Source organism: Rhinolophus ferrumequinum, chromosome 9 (genome assembly GCF_004115265.2).
Source record: "Rhinolophus ferrumequinum isolate MPI-CBG mRhiFer1 chromosome 9, mRhiFer1_v1.p, whole genome shotgun sequence".
NCBI lineage: Eukaryota > Metazoa > Chordata > Mammalia > Chiroptera > Rhinolophidae > Rhinolophus > Rhinolophus ferrumequinum.
Genome location: NC_046292.1, coordinates 42,349,868 through 42,372,061, shown reverse-complemented (window position 1 = coordinate 42,372,061; position 22,194 = coordinate 42,349,868). Strand labels below are relative to the sequence as shown.

At 37.6% G+C, this 22,194-nt stretch overlaps 1 protein-coding gene across 3 annotated transcripts in view; it reads left to right on the top strand.

Moving 5' to 3' along the window:
• The first annotated feature begins 7,670 nt into the window (after window positions 1-7,670).
• The window catches only part of OMA1 (OMA1 zinc metallopeptidase), a 52,729-nt gene continuing 38,205 nt past the window's right edge, over window positions 7,671-22,194 (top strand). The window contains exons 1-5 of one of the 3 annotated variants that reach the window (XM_033115881.1): window positions 7,671-7,733; window positions 15,385-15,903; window positions 18,372-18,600; window positions 21,227-21,400; window positions 21,500-21,607. In XM_033115881.1, the coding sequence (XP_032971772.1) occupies window positions 15,404-15,903; window positions 18,372-18,600; window positions 21,227-21,400; window positions 21,500-21,607 (1,011 nt within the window). In that variant the 5' untranslated portion in view covers window positions 7,671-7,733; window positions 15,385-15,403. Of the gene's footprint in view, window positions 7,775-8,791; window positions 8,812-15,384; window positions 15,904-18,371; window positions 18,601-21,226; window positions 21,401-21,499; window positions 21,608-22,194 lie in introns of those variants that run through there. The other 2 variants (XM_033115882.1, XM_033115883.1) reach the window with 2 other exon arrangements.

Below are 22,194 nucleotides of genomic sequence, written 5' to 3'. Positions count from 1 at the left end.
TATATACACACAGAAATAAAAGACAAAGATCCACTGAAGGGATTGCTGGGGCTTTCTATAGTCTCCAACTATGCTTTTATGAGTTTTCCAAATTTCCCAAAATGACGATAATTTGCTTTCACAACAGGAAAAAAACAAAAGTTATTTAAAAGACGGACAGTTCAAGGTGATGTATTATTTATATTTTAAGATCTTCAGGAAATGCTTGAAGAACTAGCAAATTGGGTTCTCCCTTTCTTTAGTCTAATCAGACCCTAAACACCATCAAAGCAATAATTTTCTTCCTCCATGAGTATAATTATCCTCTTCAAATGATTTCATTTGATCAGCCTGGGAGTTTAAAAAGTATATTATAATTTCACTAAGAAATTCCTAAGTTAAAGCAATTTCTAGTTTTTATACTAAAAACTAATCAGGGCATATTACAATTGTCTAGTAGTTACACAAAAACACTTAAACTTCGTCATAATTTATTTTACTATGCTTTTGATAAACAAAGATACAGAACTGTGCAGGAATAGACATTAGCCACCTACTATGTTTTATCACTATGCTAGAAAAGGGATGGTAGCAATAAGCAGAATTTGTTCCTGCCCTCAAAGATCTCATATTTCAGCAAAGTGGTGGTGGTGGGACAGGGGAATAAATTAAACAGGTACTTATAATAAGTGTCACGATAAGGGAATGCAGGTCTACGAGAACATTCAGCACAGAGAACCGATGTGATCTGGGGTGGAAGTGGGGATCAGTTCAGGGAAGATCTGCTTGAGAAAGTTATCTTTGCACTGAGACCTTAGGATAAACAGGAAAGTGTCAGGTGTAAGAGGAGGAAGAGGAAATGGATCGAGGAGGAAAGCAGACATGCAATATTTGAGCGTATCAGTAAGGACTATTTCAGCAGCAACTCAACTCTACCTAGTTGAAGCAAGAGAAACTTGTTGACTGATGTAACTGGAAAATGAAAGGGAGGTGTTAGCTTCAGGCATGGCTGGAGCCAAGGATTTCAAATAATGCCAAGTTTCTCTTTCTCTCTTTATATGTTTATTGTGCTCTTGCCTTGGCCTCATTTTCTAGGCTTTCTCCTCATGAGCAAGACAGCCGCCAGCAGCTCCCGTCTCATATTCTCCCAATTTAAGAGCCACACAGAGGAATTTCATCTCCTTCAAATCCCCAAATATGGTATTGGTCTGTTGATTCCCTAGTTGAAGAGTGTCTCCCCACCCCAAATTCTTATCCACCTGAGATGGAACCTCAGAACGTGACTTTTGGGAACAGAGTCTTTGTAGGTGTTGATTCAGCTAAGGATCTTGAGAGGAGATCATCCTGGACTTAGGGTGGTGCCTTAAATCCAATGACTGATGTCTTTATAAGAAGAGAGGACGCACAGAAACACAGAGAAGATGGCCCTATGAAGACAGTGGCAGAGATGGGATGATGCATCTGTCAGCCAAGGGGCCCCATTTGTACGGGAGAGTGTTAGTGATCTGGTCCTGGGATTTGGAACCAGGCCAGCCTGGGTCTCAGGGTCAACACCTACAATCTCTCAGGAAGAATGACCTAAGCACAAAGTGGGCAACTTACCAGGCCTGGTGCAGATGTATGCAAGACTTGCCAGCGTGGGTGATTTCTGTCTTGTGTTTTAAAGAATGAATCAGCCAGGTGACAGTAGAAAAGGCATTTGTAGCAGATGCTACTCATGCTCACTCATAGCTCCCTGCATGCTGGTGTCTGGCCCACATTTCTGCACATGCTGGTCAAACTTGCAACTGCCAGCATTTGAAACTCTTTGCTTTTTCTGGGCCCGCAGAAGCACATGCAGGAGGCTGGAAGTGCCAGAGAATTAATCACCCCCAGGACAACCCTCAACCAATGACTAGCTGGAGCTGGTGGGTAAATGGCCCAGCAACTTCATCCCTCAGGTGGGAAAACTCTGAGGCGTGTGTTTCATAAGCTCCCCACATTTATCAAAGGGACTCCATTCCATTTGCCCCTATTTGTAACTTGTTTGTTAATGCATCATTTATTGGCTTCCTTCCCTTCCCTGACTCCCTTGTCTACTCTCCAACCAGTATTTCTTGGGATCGCCTCCCAAATAAATTACTTGCATTTGAATCCTTCCTTAGGGGATCCTTCTGAGGGAACCCCAAATTTGATAACATTCCACACAGAAAGAACAGCATGCGCAAGAGCATGAGAATAAATATAAGCACAAAACTCTCACAAAAAATTTAAGGGAGTGTCCAAATTATTTGAGGACCTGATGCCTGCCCTATTGGTCCAATGGGTGAAGAATTATCTGGGGCTTAGAAATAAATTGGTACTATCTTGTAATGACCCTTGTTTTATTTTGAGAATTGTTGGAGTTCAGGCAATAGCAGGGGATTACTAAATTTCCCCGGAGCCCTCGAACCTACCCACTGCCTGGCACAGAGTGTATGCTCCATAAGTATTTTTGAGTTAATGAACTTATTGATTGTATTGAAATTGTGTATTAAAAATGTCCAGTGTTTACTATATAATGCTTGTTCAATAAATGTTTATTGAACAGAACTGAAGGGCACTGTGGAAAGCCAAACAAAAGCCTTTATTTGAACAGCCATTCTGCCACCTGGTGGGGATATTGTGGAGGGGGACTTTGCAAGTGGTGGTTTTGTACTCTTGAATTTGGGGGACTTTGATTTTAGTTAGGGTTCAAGGTTGTAAGGTGAGTTATTTATAATAGCAAAACAATAGAAATAGCTAAAATGTCCATAAATAGGGGAACGATAAATTAAATGATGTAATATCCTTTCCATAGAACACCATGTAGTGATTAAAATGAATTAAGTTGATCAACGAGTATATCCACTGATAAAGAAATTTCTCCAAGACCTATTGTTCAAGTGATAAACGTGAAGTCACAGAAAATACATCCAGTGTGATGTTGTCATGCACCCCATATCTTTGGTTGTTTGAGAGGCAGACTCAGCAACGTATTGGGGTAGGATGAGATGATTTTTAAGTCCCTTCCAGTTCTTAGATTCTATAATCCTAAGAAATCAAAGTTTATATTTCCTTTAAAAAATATACTGCTATGAACCATATAAGAAAACTGTAAAACTTTATGGAGAGACATACAAGAAGACCTGGATAAATGGAGACACATGTCAGTGTCCTGGATTGATAGATTCAACATTGCAAAGATATAAAATTCCTCAGAATTAATCCGTTTAAAAACAACAGCAATAAAACAAATCAAAAGCCCAGTGTATTTTTAGTGGGGAGGACTTAAAAAATAATTCTAAAGTTCATCTTAAAGGTCAAATGTGTAAGAAGAGCCAGAAAATATTTGAAAATAAAATCTATATTGTAAAGTTAGAGTAATTCGAATCATGTACTAGTGCCAGAATAGACAGACAAAGGAACAAAAGAGAGTCCAGAAACAGATGTGGGCATTTATGAGAATTTAGTATATAACAAAAGTGACATTTCGAGTCAGTCAGGAAAGGGTGGGTTATTCAATAAATTGTTGGGACAGCAGTTACCTTGGTAGTGCTCCCCATGAGAAAAGCATATGCATGTGTCTTTTGTAAAAGTTCTCCTGGCCTAATCATTCACAAAATAGTTTAGTTTGTATTTTTCTGAACTACCTTACAATGAAATAAGTTCTTGATAGATTAAAGGTTTAAGTAAGAACACAATCATTAAATACTAGAAAAAAATTGGTAAATATATAATCTTGGGATTGAGACAGAATGTAAATACGACCTTAAAGGCAGAAATCGCAACGAAAGTTGTATAGATTTGTCTATATCAAAGTTTTAAAAATTATGTATATGTGTATACATAAATTAACAAAGTTGAAAGACAAACATCAAGCTACATAAATGACAGGCAATTATTAAAAATGTAAAACATTTTTACAAGTCAATAGAATAAAAATTAATATTTTATAGAAAAATCGGTTAAGGGCATGAACAGGCAATTTGCTAGGGAGAAGTCCAAATAATATATAAGCATAAAAAAGTGTTTATGTCATTACTAATAAAGTGAATGCATGTTTAAGTGACAGAAACATTTCATCCTATCAAAGTTTTAAATATTTATAGTAATTTAAATCTTTCATCTCAAGAGGGTTACATAGCAAAATGTCAACAGTGAAAATCTTTGGGTAGTGGAGTTAAAGGTACTTTTCTCTTTTTTGTGTTGCTTTTCTGTAGTATTAATATTTTACTTGTGTAATAAATAAATAATAGTTTGCAGTGACTCTTAGAAAAGTGCTCAACTGGAATCTCTGGAGAAATCATTTCTGAGGAGTGAGCAAGAATGCATCCAAGCTGTGGCCATCCCTGTGGGCCAGCCTGGGGCTCGCTGCACCATATTGAATCGTCTTGGCTCCCAACTTCAGGACCTGGGTCTGCGGTGGCTGCTGTGTAGACAAGGGGAATGAGACAGAGGCAGGGAGACCAGTCAGCAAGCTAGTGTCATAACAATCCAGGTGGGTATTTATAAAAATTATACAATGGAACTTGGTGTGACCACTCTCTTCAAGCACAAATAAAATAAAATAAAAAATAAAATGGCATGTCTGTTCATGTTATATGGGAAGAAAGGCTGGGATGACAGAAGAAGAAAGTAAAGAAAGTCAAACGTGAATGAAGAAAACACTGAGTGAATTTTTGTTGAAATAGAATATGTAAATGAAGATGCTGCAGTTATTTATGTTGGGGTGATTGCAGATTCAGACCTGTCAATTCCAACATTTGGAACGTCATGCCAGGCACATTTTTAAGAAAAATGAAAGGCCACTTCAGTCAAGGTACCACCATTGCAGCCTGCCAAATATGTGACCCTCAGGAAATCCTGCAGCCACCTCGCCTGGCTCTCAGCCTGAATCTAGATCAGCAGAGTCGTATTGTCTGTGGAGCTCCTGTCTGTAGTTGGTTCTAACACAGGTCATGCCTACTAATTCTTCAGAGTTAGTCTCTCCTTTAACTCAGTATTCAGCCTTTAGTACTTCCTCACAGAGATGCGAATGAAAGTCTTTCGGCACCAAAGCAGCTTCCACTCCTGGAGAAAACTGAGTTGCCTTAGGTTCGGTTCCCTGGAAACAGACTCTGAGGTAAGTCTTTGTGTGCAGGTTTGTTGGGGGGGGTGTGTGTGTGTGTGGGGGGGGATGGTCCTCAGGGACAACACCAAGATGGAGTGAGGGAAAGAGGACTGGGTGGAGGGAGAAGTGGGGCTTCTCAGTCAATCCCATGAAGACCTCTGGAGCTAGGATGGCCTGTAGCGTGTTCCTCAACTGAAGTGCTGGGGCCAGGTCTTTGTACGCCCAGATTAACTAGTCAGTGGTGCACGATGTCCTGGGGACAAGGCACATGTCTGGGTGAGGCTGCTGAATTGCCCTGGCCAACCGAAGAGAAAGGAAAGAAGGTCCTGAACGAAGTGGGCTTGCTGAAAGAATTTATTGTGTGGAGCCAGAAGACCAGACAGAGGGTTATATTCCATGGGAGGATTAAAGGACAGACCATAAACACAGGTAACAGGGACGCACTGGTGAGAGGAGAGCCAGCATCACTAAGAAGTGCAGAAGGGGCTGTCCTCTGCAGGCCACGGAGGATGGTAAGAGAAGCAATCACAGGACTGGGCTTGATAATATCCCGGGAGTAACAGAAGTAACAGAAGCCAGGTGGTAGCTATAACTACCAGAAGTCTGGAGACTGGAGGCTATGTAATTACTACAACTGCTGGCAAGGTCAGAGGGGCAGCCTCAGGGGCCTGATCTGCAGGGGGATGTGAAGGTATTTAATAGTACAAGGTGTCCCTAGGGGATACATAGATGGGTAGCCTACAGTGTGTTGCTTAACATCTACACCAGAAGAAGGCAAAAATGGAGAAGTAGGAGTCTGAGGGTTGTTGTCCCCCACAAAAGGCATGCTCCTTGCTGAATTCTCAGATGGGAGTCAATTTTGAGAACCAGACCAGAGAACCCATTGAGTAAAAGGGTGGCTGGGTCCCTAAGAAGAAGGACCCAATGACACCGAAACAAGTATTTGCTGTAATGATTATTCTATGATCTATGACCATTTTCTCAGCTAACTATATGTTGGGGAGAGAGCAATACCCAGACATTACATAGGCTCTGAAAGGATCTTATTACCCAGAAACCCAAAGTGTTATTATGGCCCCTCTGTACGAGTGGGGCTTATGAAGGTCAGGTAATAAGCAGAGTGCTAGACAATACCCAGCTTACAATGGGTCCATAGACCCATCCAGTGGTCATTCCCCCAATCCCTAGGTGCATAATAGGGAATATATATTGGGTAGCTGGAGCCACTCCACATTAGGTCCTTGGCTCTCAGTTCTCATGGTGAAGACCAAGTGAAAGCCTCTGAAACTTTCCCTTCCTTACGAACTTGGGATAATAAAACAATTCATCCAAGAGAATGAGGGTGGAGTGATGGCGAAAATTAACGTCACCCTTAAACACCTAAAGGATGCAGGAATGGTCATCCAGTCATATCTCCATTTAATTTGCTAGTCTGGCCCCTTCAGAAACCAGGAGAATGGTCTACGGACTGCTGCAGACCTAACCATCGTAGTAGCCCTGATCACAGCCATTGTGCCAGCTCTGTGATCTGTCGTGATATAGTCCAAAAGGATCTGGATCACCTGGACCTCCTACAGAACATGACACCCGTCTGTTACATTGATGACATCATGCTAATCAGACAGGACTAGCGCAAGGTGGCTGGCACATGGGAAGCCTTGGTGAGATGCACGCACTTCAGAGGGTGGCAGATAAATTGATGAAGATTCAGGGACCTGCTACTTCAGTTTTTAGGGAACCGGTGGTCAAGGATCTGCGAGGATAGTACCGTCAAAGTAAAAGGCAAATTATAAAACACAGGCACACAAGATAAAAGAAAAACATTACTTATAAATCCTTCAAAAGTGATACCTAAAGTTGTTCAATGTCATATCCTTTAAAATGTTTTTCATTGTGCATACAACATAAGTAAAAACACAATAAACCAATGTGGAATCACATCACTATCCAATATCTTGTTTATTTACTTGTTTACTTGCTTATTGTCAGTCTGTCCTCACTGTGAGGTAAGCGCCATGACAGTCAGGTCTTTGTCTTGCTTACCGCTGTACCTGGCACCAGGAATGCACTCGGTGCTCAATAAACATTTTTTGGTGGAATGAATGAAGTGTCCTATACACACCGTTTTGTAACCAGCTGTTTTCAACTAACTTCCAGATGCTTCAGCTTATACTTCAGCTTTCTTAAAATGTGCCTCTACAGAAGTTACGTGAAAGCAGAGTTCTCCTTATCAGAGCAACCTCAGAACCAAAAAACCTTAGTCTGTTGGCAGCCCTCAAGTATCTTTCCGTGCGGCTAGCGCTGCCTTGGAATCCACAGCGGGTACAACCTTGCGGAGATCATTCTTTAGGTCACCACGATCGGCTAACAAGTTCCACGGACACCATCGCTGAAGCTCTGTTCCAAGGCAAGCCGTCCCGCCCACAGCCACGTCCCTCTTCCGGCCACGCGTGGGCGCCAGAGCGCCACAGTCCACGCCGGGCCGGGGACTCGCCCGGGAGGGTGCGAAGTCGGCCCGGTGTGGGCGGAGCAAAAGGCGCCCTGGCCCGAGCAGAGGGCAGGAAGTGAGGAGGCGGGGCTTCTGACGTGGGGCGTGCGCTTGCGCGTAGGTCGGTCGGCGGAGTCTGCCCGAGTGCCACTGCTGGTGTGTGTCCCGGTGGAGACGCCTTTGACCTACTTTTCTGAGTTGGGTCGGGCTCAGGGGTGGGGCAGCGTAAGGCAGTCGGGTTGGGGAGAAGTTAGAAGGGCGCTGGGGTGAGGAGTGGGGACCCGTGAGGACCCGGCGGTGTTCGGTGGCGAGGACTGGGGTGGGGTGGGGGCAGGGCGGGACGAAGGGGCGCCGGCGCGGGAGCGGGGGGAGGAAGGAGGTGAAGAGAGGAGGACTGTGTGAGGAGAAAGCGCCGTTCTTCCCCCTCCTCTCGCTGTGAAATGAAGGGACCCCAGGGTGCTGCCCTGACAGCACGGGAGTTGCAAATTGGCAAGTGACTGATTTGTACAGGAAGAGACCCTCCTTCGCCCCCTCCGCCTTTCCGCCTCATTAGCAGCTCCTTTGTAAAAGGGGTGTTTCTGATCAGCGCAGTGTTGACAGACACCTTTCCCTGCGGAACACCACGTCTAGCGGCTTAAGGCAGCCTAAGCGCCAGGCCCTCTCTTTTACCTCCTTCCTCGCTCTTAAAGGAGAGACGTAAGTGGGCCTGCCTAAACCTGGCGGTGAAACAGAGAAGATTTCCTGCCTGACCAGTTCTAGGGAGTTTTAGTGATTTCTAACTAAGCTTGCCCACAACAATCACTTTTTATACTCTTCAGTGTAAATTGCCAGTGTAAAATGGAGCAACAGTTTTATGGTGCGATGCGATCCTCCGTGGGGTTTGAGTCCAGGGAGGTGAAAATACCTCATTGGGAATAAAGGCATTGATCAGCTGTAGTGACTCTGACCGGTGCCGTGTACCTTTCCCTAAACGGATTTAGGTGCATATCCGTTCTTTTCAGCCATGGTGAAGGGGTGCAGTCTGACATTTGGAAGCTTACGAGTCACGTCTCTTGCCATCCAATCTATTTTTTCTAAGCCTTCCGTCATGTGTGTACTTTGCTTGAATGATTATTTTAAAGCACATGTCCTATTTTTGCCAATCTGACAGCTGTTTCCATAGAAACCAGAGAAGAAATAGTCATTTTCAGCAGAGTTGTGAAAACTGTCTTCCGGGCTTCAGCTGTGAGTGCCAGTGAGTGCTGTACTTGCTCATTCTGCGATGGTACTTAAAGAATTAAGTATCTGAAATGTTGTTAGAGGCTAACAATCCGACTTGTTTAATTTTCTCACATCATTAATTTAGTACTCCTCGAAGTCTGCCAGCTATGTTTTGTTGACCTTCAATTCTTTGACGTGGTTGTGTCAGCCCTGATTCCTTTTATCTGTGTGTAGTCTAGTGATGGACTCTTTGGAAATGTATAAATAGGTTTCTTCTCCCATTCTTTACCCTTTCTTAAGGATAAACCAAGGATTACAAACTATCAGGCACTATTTCTGTGACACTTGATTGTCAGCGATGTAAATGATAATGTTTTTACTTATATGCATATGATACACCTTTGTGTCAGTAGGGTACTTTTTAAAAATTTCACATAAGTCATGAACGATGAGCAGGAGTTTGCCTGGCATATGAGCAGAGCTAAGCAGTGTAAATAGATGTGCATAGTTACAGAGATGAGAGCTTTTCTTTTCTGAGGAGTGTAAGTAAATCAGTGGGTCTGGAGCTTAGGGATGGATGAAGGAGAAGGTACCTGGGGAAATAATTGGAGGTCTGGTCTGGTCTACCATATGAAGGAATTTGTTGGATCCAATGGAAACCAATAGAAATTACAAAATAGTTGCCTCTACTGGGTTTGGAGCTTACAAAAGTAATACATTCTGCAGAAATTTAAACAGCATGGAAATATATAACATGGAAATATTAAGTTTCTTATAGCCACCATCCTGTTACCCAAAATAACCACTATGAACAGTTTGATACACACACACACACACACACACACACACACACACACACACACACGGTGCCAAAAAAAATGTATACACATTTCAAGGAAGGAAAACTATTAAAATTGTAATATACCCATAACAAAAACTCCTGGTACATGCTACATATTGTAGCGTTACTATTTTTACATATTGAGTAGAGATTTTTGTGTGTGTTTTGTTTTCTGTGGTATCCATAGCATCCAGTAAGTACCTGGTATGGCATATAGTAGGTGCTCATTAAATATTTAGTGAATGAATGAATAACATAATTCAGAGATCAAAAACTCAATGGGGTTTGGATATGTTTGTTTGGTCAAGGTGGTTAAATTTGTTTAAGTTGGTTGCCAACATCTTTACATTGATAACTTTCACATGAAGTCTGACTTTCTGACTTTCCTTGAAAACATTGAAACATTTGGCAACACTATGCCCAAATTCCATTACTATACTTGTTGCATCTCCTTTAGATGGGTATGAATCTGCATTTACATCAGTGTGGCTTTGTTGATAACTCACCCGCCGGCACCCTACAAACCTGCACTCATATAGTAGCTGCTAGTCACATATAGCCACTTAGTTTTAAATTAATTAATTAAAAATTCAGTTGTTTAGTTACACCAGCCACATTTGAAGTGCTCCATAGCCACGTGGAACAGCTACCACAAAAGACAGTACACTTACGGAACATTTCCATCACTGCTGAAAGTTCTGTTGTGCGATGCTGCTTTACACATTTGTTTGCCCTCCCTGATACACAGAATTTTTGCAAGTAGCATTTGTTGTTATTTTTTAAAATTGTGCATCTCTTAGTCATTACACAAATCTCCAGGTTTTAAATGGCTGCATGGTATTTAGGAATGTAGGACTTTGTCAGTTGTGGGAGTAGGATTTTGTTGTCTGATTTGCACTTTATATTGCTTTAGCTCTCCTGATTTAATGTTGAAAATTGGGAATTTGGCTGTGCAAAGTATAGAAGGAACCCTCAGTTCCAATAAACAACATGTATAATACTAAAATGTTAGCAGCTTGTGTATGAAACAATGAGTAATTGTTTTATACCCTGTAACCTCTAACGTCAGAGATCATTTATTTGCAAGATACAGAAACTCCTTGAAGAGACGGAATTTTGGAAGAAACTAAAAGCTCATGAAGCTCAATTAAATGTAGGAAGTACAAGGTCTCTTGGGAACCAGGAAGGTGTGATTCAATCTCCTTATCTCCTTCTTCCCCTCCTCTGGCCCCCATCCCCCATGAAGTCTGAGGCTTCATGGTTTCTCTCTTGCTACACATTAACTCCATTATGCTTTCTGTAGATCCACTTCTTTTGCATTTGCAGTTCTTTGTGTTGCCATAGCACCAACTGTATCCCCAATTTATACATGCCTTACATTCCTGTGCCTGCTAATGTCTTACCAAAAATCTTTTCAGTGTCAGATATCCACTCCTAGCTCTGGTCAGTGGCAGGGGTCACTTGGGACAAACATGGCAGTTTAGAGCTATCCCCTAAATTGAGGCTGTAGGATGCACTTATAAAACCAGAGTGTGGTTGGGCAAGTGTCTGAAGCTTACCTACTAGAGTAAAGGAAAGAAATTGGGTCTGTGTTGTTTTTGCAGTTTGATTTCTAGTAGAAGACATTTTATATTTAAACCTTAAGTACATCTTCCTATTTGAAACAATTCTTTAAAAATTTTTTTCTTTTGGCATGTGCCTAAATGGTATAGTTGCCTTTCTGAACTATTCTGCCACTCATGGGTATCCTTATTTATTTTTAAAATTCATACAATACATACCACTTAATGAGGAACTGTATTATTATTATTTTTTTTCTCAACTAGGTTATAACTTCCAAGAGGGCAGGGGCTGAATTTTATGCTGCATCTGTAACTCACATGCCACCTAGCCAATGAAGAACCTTACTAGCTATTCACATACTAATTTTGAAATGATTTCCAGGCTTAAATTATTTTACCACTTTTTAGTTTGGTTCCAAAAAGAAAAGAAAAGATCCCTGGAAAGTATGTTATTAATAATGTCAACCTTAAATATGAGCTCTACTGATTTAAAATTGGTAGCAATTCGAAAAACGTTAAGTTGGAGTTAATGTTTGCTTAGTGGACTCTTTATTCACATTAGATATTAATGATGCAAGAGTGGTACGTATAACCTACATACAAAAGTTGAGCGATTTTAAAAACGTTTGATATGTAGATAATACTATTTATCATAACTAGTGTTCTGAAGTATTTTTCTAGGTAATATATTAGCTTAGGTTGAGCTGGATATATATATTTTCCCTAACTTTTATTATGAAGATTTTGAAATATTTAGAAAAATTGAAAAAAAATTAATGAACATACATCTCCACTACTTAGATACAATGATTGTTCATATTTTACCATATCAGCTTTATGTCCTCGTGTGTGTGTGTGTGTGTGTGTGTATGTGTATGTGTGTATGTGTATACATTTGCTGTACAATTTAAGTTTTATTCATCATGAAGAGACTTCAGCAAGTACTTCAGGTATAAGATAATCACCTACATAATCACAGTATCATTGTCTCCTAAGAAAATAAGCAATATTTACCTAAAATAACCTAAAAGCAAATCCATATTCAAATTCTCCCAGTAGTCCCAGTTGTCTTCTAAAGCTTATTTTTTTTCTTTCAAACTAGGATCTAATCAAAGTCCACATAATACCTTTTTTGCTGTCTCTTTAGTGTCTTAAAATAATAGCTTAATTAGCGTATAATTGATATACAATAAATATATTGATATATAATAAATTGATATACATATTTATATTGTATAGTGTAAGTTTTGATTTAAGGTGCACACCTGTGAAACCAACACCACAGTCAGATACTGAACATACTTATTACTCCCCAAACTTTGTATTCTCTTCCCTTGGCCCTTTTTACCTCCTCGTCCTCAGGTAATCGCTTATCTCTCTGTAACTATAAATTAGTTTGCATTTTCTGCATTTTATATTATAGAGCTGGGATCACAGAGTATGTACTTTTTGGGAGGAGTAGGGTCTGACATGTATCACTTGACAATATATAGAAATAAAATTGTTTTTGTATAATGCTCTTGTATCCTGCCATCCTACTAAGCTCATTTTAAAAGAGTTGTTTTTTTGTTTGTTTTTTGTAGATTTCTTTGGATTTTCAATATAGATGATCATGTCATTATGTAGGCTTAAGAAAGACGATTTTACTTCTTTATTTCTCGTCCGGATGGCATTTGTTTATTTAGTTAGATATGTATTTATTTATTTAGTTCTGTTGCACTGAACTAGGATCTCCAGTACAATGTTGAATAGACCTGGTGAGAGTAGACATCTTGCGTTGGTCCTGCCTGCTCTTAGGAGGAGAAAGTACAGTCTTTCACTAATCAAGATGGTGTTGGCTAACGGTTTTCTGCAGGTGTCCTAGTTTACTGAGAGTTTTTATTAGGGAGGCATGTTGGATTTTATCAAATGCTGCTTCTGTGTCAATGGAGAAGATCATGTCGTGTTTCTTTTTCAGTCTTTGAACAGGGTGATTGATTTATTACACATTGATTTATGTGTAATCAGCTTTACATTCCTGGGACAAACCTCAGTTGGTCATGATGTATTGTCCTTTTTATATGTTATTGAATTAGATTTTTCTAAAATATTGTTAAGAATTTTGTATCTTTTCATGAAGGATATTACTCTGTAGTCTTCTAGTAATTTTTCTTCTGGCTTTCGTATGGTAGTGCTGGTCTTACGGAGTGCGTTGTGAACTATTGCTTTCTTTTCAATTTCCTGGAAGTGTTTGTATATAATTATTATTCTTTAAATGTTTTGTAGAATTCCCCAGTGAAGCTATTTGGGCCTGGAGCTTTCTTTGTGGGAATATTTTTAATTACAAATTCAATTTAAAAAATAGATACAGGGTTCTTCAGGTTATCTAATTCTTCTTGAGTGAGCTTTGGTAATTTGTATTTTACAAGGACTGTACCCCTTTCATCTAAGATATCAAAGTTAAGGTTTTCTCTTTCACTGGTTTTAATAAATTTGATTATGATAACCTTGGAGTTGTTTCCTTTGTGTTTCTTGTGTGTGTGGGTTATTACATTTCTTGGATTTTGTGACTTTATAGTTGTCATCAAATTTGGAAAATTTTGGCCATATTTTTTCAAGTATTTTTTTCTGTCTACTGGCCCTCTCTCTTTTTCTGGGATTCCAGTTACACATATATTAGGCCCCTTAAAGTTATTCCACACCTCATTGATGTTCTATACATTTTTTTATAGGTTATTTTTTTCTTTGCATTTCATTTGGGGTGGTTTCTATAGATATGTCAAGTTCATAAGTCTTCGTTTCTACAGTGTATAATCTGCTGTTAGTGTCGTCCATTATATTTTTCATCTAACATAGTTTTCTTGTCTAGAAGTTCAGTGTAGTTCTTTTCAAAAAAAAAAATTCCATGTCTCTATATAACATGCTGCAAATTTACTTTAACTTCTTAAACATATGGAATATACTGATAGTTATAATAACTGCTTTAATATCTTTGTCTAAATGCTCTCATTTGTGTTATTTAGGAGTTAGTTTCTATTGGTTGATGTTTCTCCTAATTATGGATAACATTTCCTGCTTCTCGCATGCTGCCTAGAAATTTTTAATTGTAAATTATACCTTGTTAAGTGCTGGGTATTTTTGTATTCTTATAACTGTTCCTGAGCTTTTTTCTGGTATGCTGTTAAGTGACTTAGAAACAGTTTGATCTTTTGGGGTGTTGCTTTTAATCTTCTTTAGGTAGGGCCAGGGCAGCCTTTTAGTTCAGGACCAATTTTTCGTAACATTGAGGCAAAACCCTTCTGAATACTCTACCCAGTGCCCCATGATTATAAGGTTTTCCACTTTGAAGGATGGGGACAGGCACTATATGTACTCTACCCACTGTGAGCCCTGCATATTACATTGTTCCGCTCATTCTTTCTGGTGGTTCTTTCTCAGCTCCAGGGAATTTTCTCATATGTACGCCGAGATCAGCACTCAGCTTGGTACATGAGGGGTTCTCTGCAGACCTCTGAATTTGTTTTCTGTGCAGCTGTCCTCTCTTATACTCTGCTCTGTGAGCTCTAGCTACTGTGGCCTACTTCAACTGCCAGCCTTATCTCTTCAGTTTAGGGGGACTGTTGGAATGTGCCTAGGTTTTTCCTCTCTGCGTATTTCCTTCTCTGCCTAACGTCTAGTGTGTTGGAACCCCACACCAACACATTCTTTTATTTATTCTGTTTGTTTCTTTAGTTGTTTTAGGTGGGAGGTTAAGTCTGGTCCCACTTAACTCTATCTTGACCCCAATCAAAAGTGCCAGGGTTGTATCTGAAAGGAATAAATTCATATTTTAAAAAAAGTGCATCTTATATGTTAGGTTTTATATTTTATTACATGTTTCTTTACCCCATTATGGCCAATTGATAAAATTTTACTGCTGTTTTTGTGTAATCCATTTCTTAGTCCCCACAAATTTAGCTTTTAAAGTAGACTTCCCCCAACTAAAAATAAAAAATGAAAAGAAGAAAGACAGGTTTTTAAAGTACATGTTGAAGAGAAAAGTAAAACCTCTTTGAGTTGTATTGCTCAAACGCGTTGCTGTAGGGATGGTGAATAGAGAAACTCAAGGGAATTTAGTGTGAGATGTGTTAAAGGAAGAACAACTAGCATACCCGTTTTGTAAGTGTTATATTCCCAGGATGGTAAATTTTCCAGAGACATTTATAGTTTAATTTTTGTGTTCCAGATAATCAAGCAAAAGAAAGATGAACTTCATCTATGGATTACAGTCTGCCACTAGAAACTGTATTTTCTTCCGATTTAATTTACTGAACAACTGGAGAAAATGTAACACACTAGCTGTAACCTCACTGGACTGTCATCAAGTACAAATCACCCGTATAGTAACTAAGTGTCAGGGCCTGGGAGTAAATCAGTGTGATAAGTTGACTTCTCTGCCTGGAATCTTTCATTTCTATAGGACTTTTAATAACAAAAGTACAGAATGCCTTTCGAATATCAAAACTAAGGAAATTTGGATGGTTGCCCAAAAATGTACTGCATGGAATGACTCTTTTTCAAGACAGCAGCTGACAAAAGAAATTGGAGTAGTTCCTGCTCTTTCAGTATTGCGTCCTCTAAACTATTTTCCCATAAGAGACACCAGGAATTTCCATACTTCTCCACGGTTTCAAGCTGCTCCTGTTCCTCTCTTGTTGGTAATTCTTAAACCAGTGCAGAAACTACTTGCAATTATTGTAGGCAGGTAAAATGCTTTTAAAAAACAAACTTTGTACTAAAGGATATTTGTAAAACTACACTTTGAAAGAAAATTTGTTAGATTTTCCTCCCATATTTAGCTCAAAATTAAGTTTCTAAACAGTTGGTTTACCTAGTTTTATGTGTGACTTAATAATCTTGAAATAATTTACTGCATATTAACTTACAGAAATATGATCTTTAAAAATATTCTTATAGTATAGAAACTTTGTAAAAGATAAACCTTGTATTATATATATGATTACAAAAAGAATCGGAACTGTGGATTATAACTCATGTATATGAACAATACAAGTATTCCTTTTTAGTTTATGGAATTTGAGGCAACAGATAATAAAAGTGAAGAACTTTGCTTATTTAAGAATGGACTCATTCCTAACCAAGTTAACTCTTAAACCATTAATATTTATTTTTCTATTCTGTTTTCAACAAATCTTCATTATTTGCTCCTGATAGTCCTTTATTATAAGTAATACTTTTACAGATAAATGGTACTTTATATTTGATTTAACTTCCTCCTTCTCCCCCCACTCCATAATTAATCCTGTTTTATATGCTCCGTGAAGATTGAAGAAAGGGAAAGTTAAGCATTGTCTACTCATAAAGTTTTCTTAAATTTGATAACGGGGAAGTCCCTTCTAGCCTTCTAACTTCCATACGAACCAACCTAATTTTCTTTTTATCAAAATTGAGAAGTTGTACTCTGTAATTCATTGTGTTCTTTATGATTTTGCATTGGCATGCAGAAAACATACAGCTATATTAGCTCTCAATTTAAGTAACACTGTCATAGAAAACCAGAGCTAGACAATAGTTAAAGTAGTAAAACCATTTTATTCAGGACTATTGTAGTAGGGGAAAAGAGACCCCAGTGTAGAACCAGAATCAATTCTGAATACAGCGTGGGCAAGTAGGAATTTATACCCAAGGAGTAGGGTAGGGATCGGTGGATGGAAGATTAGAGGAAGTATTCGGAGCAAGAGGGGGATTCTGCCTAAATAGACCTAACAGGATTCTTGCTGATTTCAGGCAGGTGAGAGCGATCAGCTATCACCTGGTGGCTGGTGAAGGATGAGGCACCTGGTTAGATATCAAGGGTGATCAGATATGAAGGATGGGGGATTCTGGCTCAAGAGACTTAGCAAGATTCTTGCTAAGATGAGACAATGCAGAGATGAACACGGAAGTCCAAAAGTCAAGGCCTAGTTACAAAATTCTTCAGGAGACCCTGAGTTTGGTGGAGGAGAGAATCTTTGTCACAAATCAGTCCATGTTCTCGGGCCAGTAACTCTTTTCATCCTTTTAAATTATTTTTATGTTTTTTATTGTTGTTGCTATTGTCAGTTACCTAAGATTTCCTTTTAGAATATGGTTTTATACATTTTTAAGGGACTTATAATGAGTCACATAAAGTTTTAAATAAGAAATAAGTGTACTTCACAGGTCAGTTTAATCTTTTTGGGTTGAAACACTTTGGAAGCAGTTTAGGTGTGACAAAAATAAGAAAAAAGTTGTTTTATAAAATAAGTTTTGTCAAGAGCATTATGTATGTATTTTAAATTTTTGTTGTGATTTCACAGAAAAATTCATGAGGAACATTTTTTTTATCCCAGTCTGGAAAACCTTGCTTGTTGTTACAGTGTCTCTGGACCTTGATAAGCAGAAGAGAGTATTATTGCCTGGTAGAAATTGGAACTGCTCAGATGTTATCTATAAAATCTCTCATTTAAAAATTTTGTTTGCTTATGCTCTTCTTATTACCTCTCCTTTGTTACGTTTTGGAGGAGATGGAGTTTCTGTTACTGAACAATATTTATTTCTAAAATCAATGGTGAGGTAGTTTCCCTTGTACCTTGCTAGAAGCACTGGCAGGTTGTGCAGGAAGTCTGATGAGCAGTGAGGACAAAGGTGGTTAAAGGTATAGATTTATTGGATCGTAACCCCTCGGATGTTTATTTGGGCAGTTCATCCCCTATTGAGTGGTTAAGTGCTCAGATGCTAGAATCACATTGCCCTCATTGCCTGGTTTTCCTTATTACTTTGGACACGTGGCTTAACTTCCCTATGTCTCATTCTCCTGTAACAGGGTTATTATGAAGATTCAATGAGATGACATATGTGTAATGATTAGAAGAATACCTTCCATGTGGTAAACAGTCAATAAATGTTAACTAGTAATAGTTGTTGTAAAATAGCTCCTCGCTTAATGTTTACCTTTGAAATAACTGGAGAAAGTTCAAATGAGATTAGACTTTTTAACTATACCTCTATAGAGTTGATTCCTTTTTCATCATTTAGCTGAGAATTTTATAAATTGAAAAACCCATCTCTGCTGAGAAATATGTCATAAAAAATTCAAGTATTTGATGACATAAAATTCTAGTGTAAGTGTTGAGTTTTGGTGATATGTACTGATACTGTTAGCAGAACTTTGAATTTTTCTTTTTGTTCTAGGGGCATAAGGAAATGGTGGAATGCACTTCCTCCTAACAAGAAGGAATTATTTAAAGAAAGTGTAAGGAAGAATAAATGGAAGTTATTCCTTGGTTTCAGTAGTTTTGGATTTCTCTTCCTAGTGTTTTATTTTACTCACCTGGAAGTGAGTCCGATCACAGGACGGAGGAAGCTACTATTATTGGGGAAAGAACATTTCAGTCTTTTATCAGAACTGGAATATGAAGCAGTAAGTAGTAAGAATTGTTTTGAATTAAATTACTTAATATAATTCTTAAAGATTCTTAAATATGAAAGATGTACCTCTTTTTTGTTTTAGTCTTTGATAGGAAATCAGTATTTTTTCCCCCAGAGTACCTCAGACTTCTCATACTTAGTATTCCTACTGCCTGCATTGCTTTCCTCCCATTCTCCCAGCGAACTCCTGCTCATTGCATGTCAGCTTAAATGTCACTTTTTCCTGAAAGCATTCCTTGATTATCAAAACTTGGGTTAGGCAGGGCGGTTACATTAGGCTCAAGGGATATCCTTCAGACTGAATTATGAATCAAATCAACTCCTTTGCCATTGTGCCCAGTGCTTGGCTATGTTGGGGTTCTACTTTAGTTTCTCTTTGCATATTGTACTTTTGCTTCCAAACGTTTATCACAGGGGTAACATAATAGTTATTCACATAAGTGTTTACTTGCTGATCTATCGTTTTTGTTAGACTAAGCTCTGTGGGGGCAGATACCCTGTTAATCATTTTATCTTTAGTGCACAAAGTTGTGCTTACTATATATTTTTTGAATTAATAAATCTGTAGTCTGAATTTTTGTACCTTGAAAAGAGAATAGAATAAGATAGTTTATTTCTTTTTTGTAGCATCAATTTTGCCAATTTATTATATTTTTTGAATGCAGAGTAAAGTCGAAATTCAGAAGCCTTAACTCCTTGGAGAGTGTAACTCAGGTAGTTAAACATTTGTACCACCAGTGAGCTCCTTGAGGACAGATCATCCTTCTATCTCCAGTGCCTAGCACATACATAGTATATGCTCAGTTGATACTTGTTGAAGTCTCGTAGCCTCACCTGACAACTTTGGCATGCTTACATCTTTGTATCTTTTTATTCCAGTTGAGCATCCATCCGAGTTTGTCAGTGGACAGTTACCATTAAAAAAGAAATAACAATGGTTTTTTACTAAAAAGCTTGTTCTTAAGATAAGACCAATCTTTTCTAGTAGAGTTTATACCGAGATTTGAGATTTTTCTTAGAATATAGTCTAGTCAGAGGCAAGTTTGAGGAAAGTGTTCTGGAAAGATTGAGACGAGCCTAGTGTTAAATTAATACATCTTCTATCATTCACATCACTAAGAAGCCTTAAAAAATTACATATTTTTACATACGTATATTCTCTTCATTTTGTCTTATTTTTTTTTAACCTACAAATGTAATACCTGCTTGATTTGAAAATTCAAACACATGTTCTTGTAGGGCTATTTTAAAGTACTATAACTACAGTAATTCCCCCTTATGTATGGTTTCACTTTCCATGGTTTTACCTGCGGTAAAACTGTGGTCCAAATATATTAAATGGAAAATTCCAAAAATAAACAATTCGTAAGTTTTAAATTGCATGCCATTCTGAGGACCTCACTTCATCTCATCACGTAGGCATTTTATCATCTCACATCATCATCGTAAGAAGGGTATGTACAGTAAAGTAAGATATTTTGAAAGGTCACATTCACATAACTTTTATTACTATCACAGTATGTTGTTATGCTTGTTTTATTATTAGTTATTATTAATCTCTTACTGTGCCTGATTTATAAATTAAACTTTATTATAGGTATGTCTGTACAGGAAAAAATAGTATACCTATGGTCTACAACAGTATACAAATATTTATTTGTTCATACTATCTGTGGTTTTAGGCATCCATTGAGGGTCTTGAAACGTATCCCCCATGGATAAGGGGGGACTACTGTACATATAATCTTGTTTGTTTTTATCTATTTCAGAAGGGCTAATATAGTAGCCGGGTTTTTTTTTCTGGTTTGTTTCAGATAGTTTACATTGGTGACTGTACTTACTAAAAATGTTAATTTATATAAAAACTTAGAAATTCCTATTCTACCAAATCACCTATTTTTAATGCATCTTAAGGAAGAAGCTTACAAACTTGTTGATTTATATGTGAAAGAAATTATGAATTTTATGGAAATGAAAGTAATATTTTGAGTACATTCTTATTCTCAGTATACTTGAAAGGGTCTTGTCATGAATATAACTTCAGAAAATATCTCTTTATGTGGTGGCTAGTCTTAATCGGTATATTATAGAGAAAACGATATGACTAGTGGTTCTAAAATGTCAGTAATTTCCTTTCAATCTGCGTGAATAAAACATTTAATGAAAAATTTTTTTTTTGTTTTTTTGGTGAAAGTTGAACTTTCTTAAGTATGGAGTATTTTTCTATTCAGGGGTTATGAAAGTAATTTTCTTTTGTATTTCAGTTTCTTATATGAAATCTGTATGTTTTCTAGATAGTGTTTTGTTTCTAAAATTTTTAGGAAAGTAGAAATGATATTTAGGCATTTTATTTGTTTATAGGCTAATAGAAGAGATGAATGAAATTTTTATTTGAACCAATATACATGAAAAAATCTTAGTTATTAGAATTTATTACATTTGTGAGAAACCCATTGCCTTTGCATGAATAATTCAAATTTGAGTGTTTAATAATATGCAAATTTTAATTAAAAATTAAAATGTTCAGTAATAGGTAGCCATATACCTTTCTATGAAGCAATATAAACATTTTGTAGAGCTAAAGCTCTTAAAGACTAATTTTCTTTTTAATCTTTCAGTGGATGGAAGAATTTAAAAATGATATGCTAACTGAGAAAGATGCTCGATACCTTACTGCTAAAGAAGTGTTTTATCATTTAATTGAATGCAATAAAGATATTCCAGAAATCTCTGAGATCAGTTGGACTATTCATGTGGTTGATTCCCCAGACATAAATGCCTTTGTGCTTCCAGTAAGGAAACATTCTTAAACCTAATTTTTAATGGTTAAATTTAATGTCCTTGTTTTTTATGGAGTTCTAATTGCTTACATTATTTTCTTTATGGTGCAGAATGGACAAGTGTTTATCTTCACTGGACTTTTAAATAGTGTGACTGATATTCATCAACTTTCCTTCCTTCTGGGCCATGAAATCGCACATGCAGTACTTGGGCATGCTGTAAGTACCTACAATGAATATTCAGTTGTTGAAATAATGCTTTGCAGTTAGCAAGTTAAATCTTTTAAAGAGCTGAATCTTTTCAGTATTTTTTTAATGATGGAATTTTAGTTTTTAGTAATTGTCTTATTCTGTTACTGAAAAAATATGATTGGCTAATTTTGGGGGTTTTTATGGTCTTTAGTATTTGATACTGAATAATTAGTGTTTCTCTTAAATACTGTTTTTATCACCTGTCTCTTTTGCTAAAAAGTAATTATTCTCAACCTCTAATTATTTCAAATTAGATTTTAAACTTTCCATAATTATTAACATGCTTGTAATCTAGTCATTAAATTAACTATAGGAAAGTGATATTACTATTTAAGTGGCTAAATCCGTTTTTTTGCTTTTTTATTCATTCTCCGAGGATAGCTTGGAGCATCTTTGAAAATGTCCAGAATGGTATGCCATAAATAATTAATGCAGAGTAATAATAACGATACTTTGCCATTTTACAGTTTATTGAGCTTTTAATACATACCTTCTCACTCATAATTTTAATACCATCCTCATGAGGTATGTATGAGTATTTAATATCCCTATAT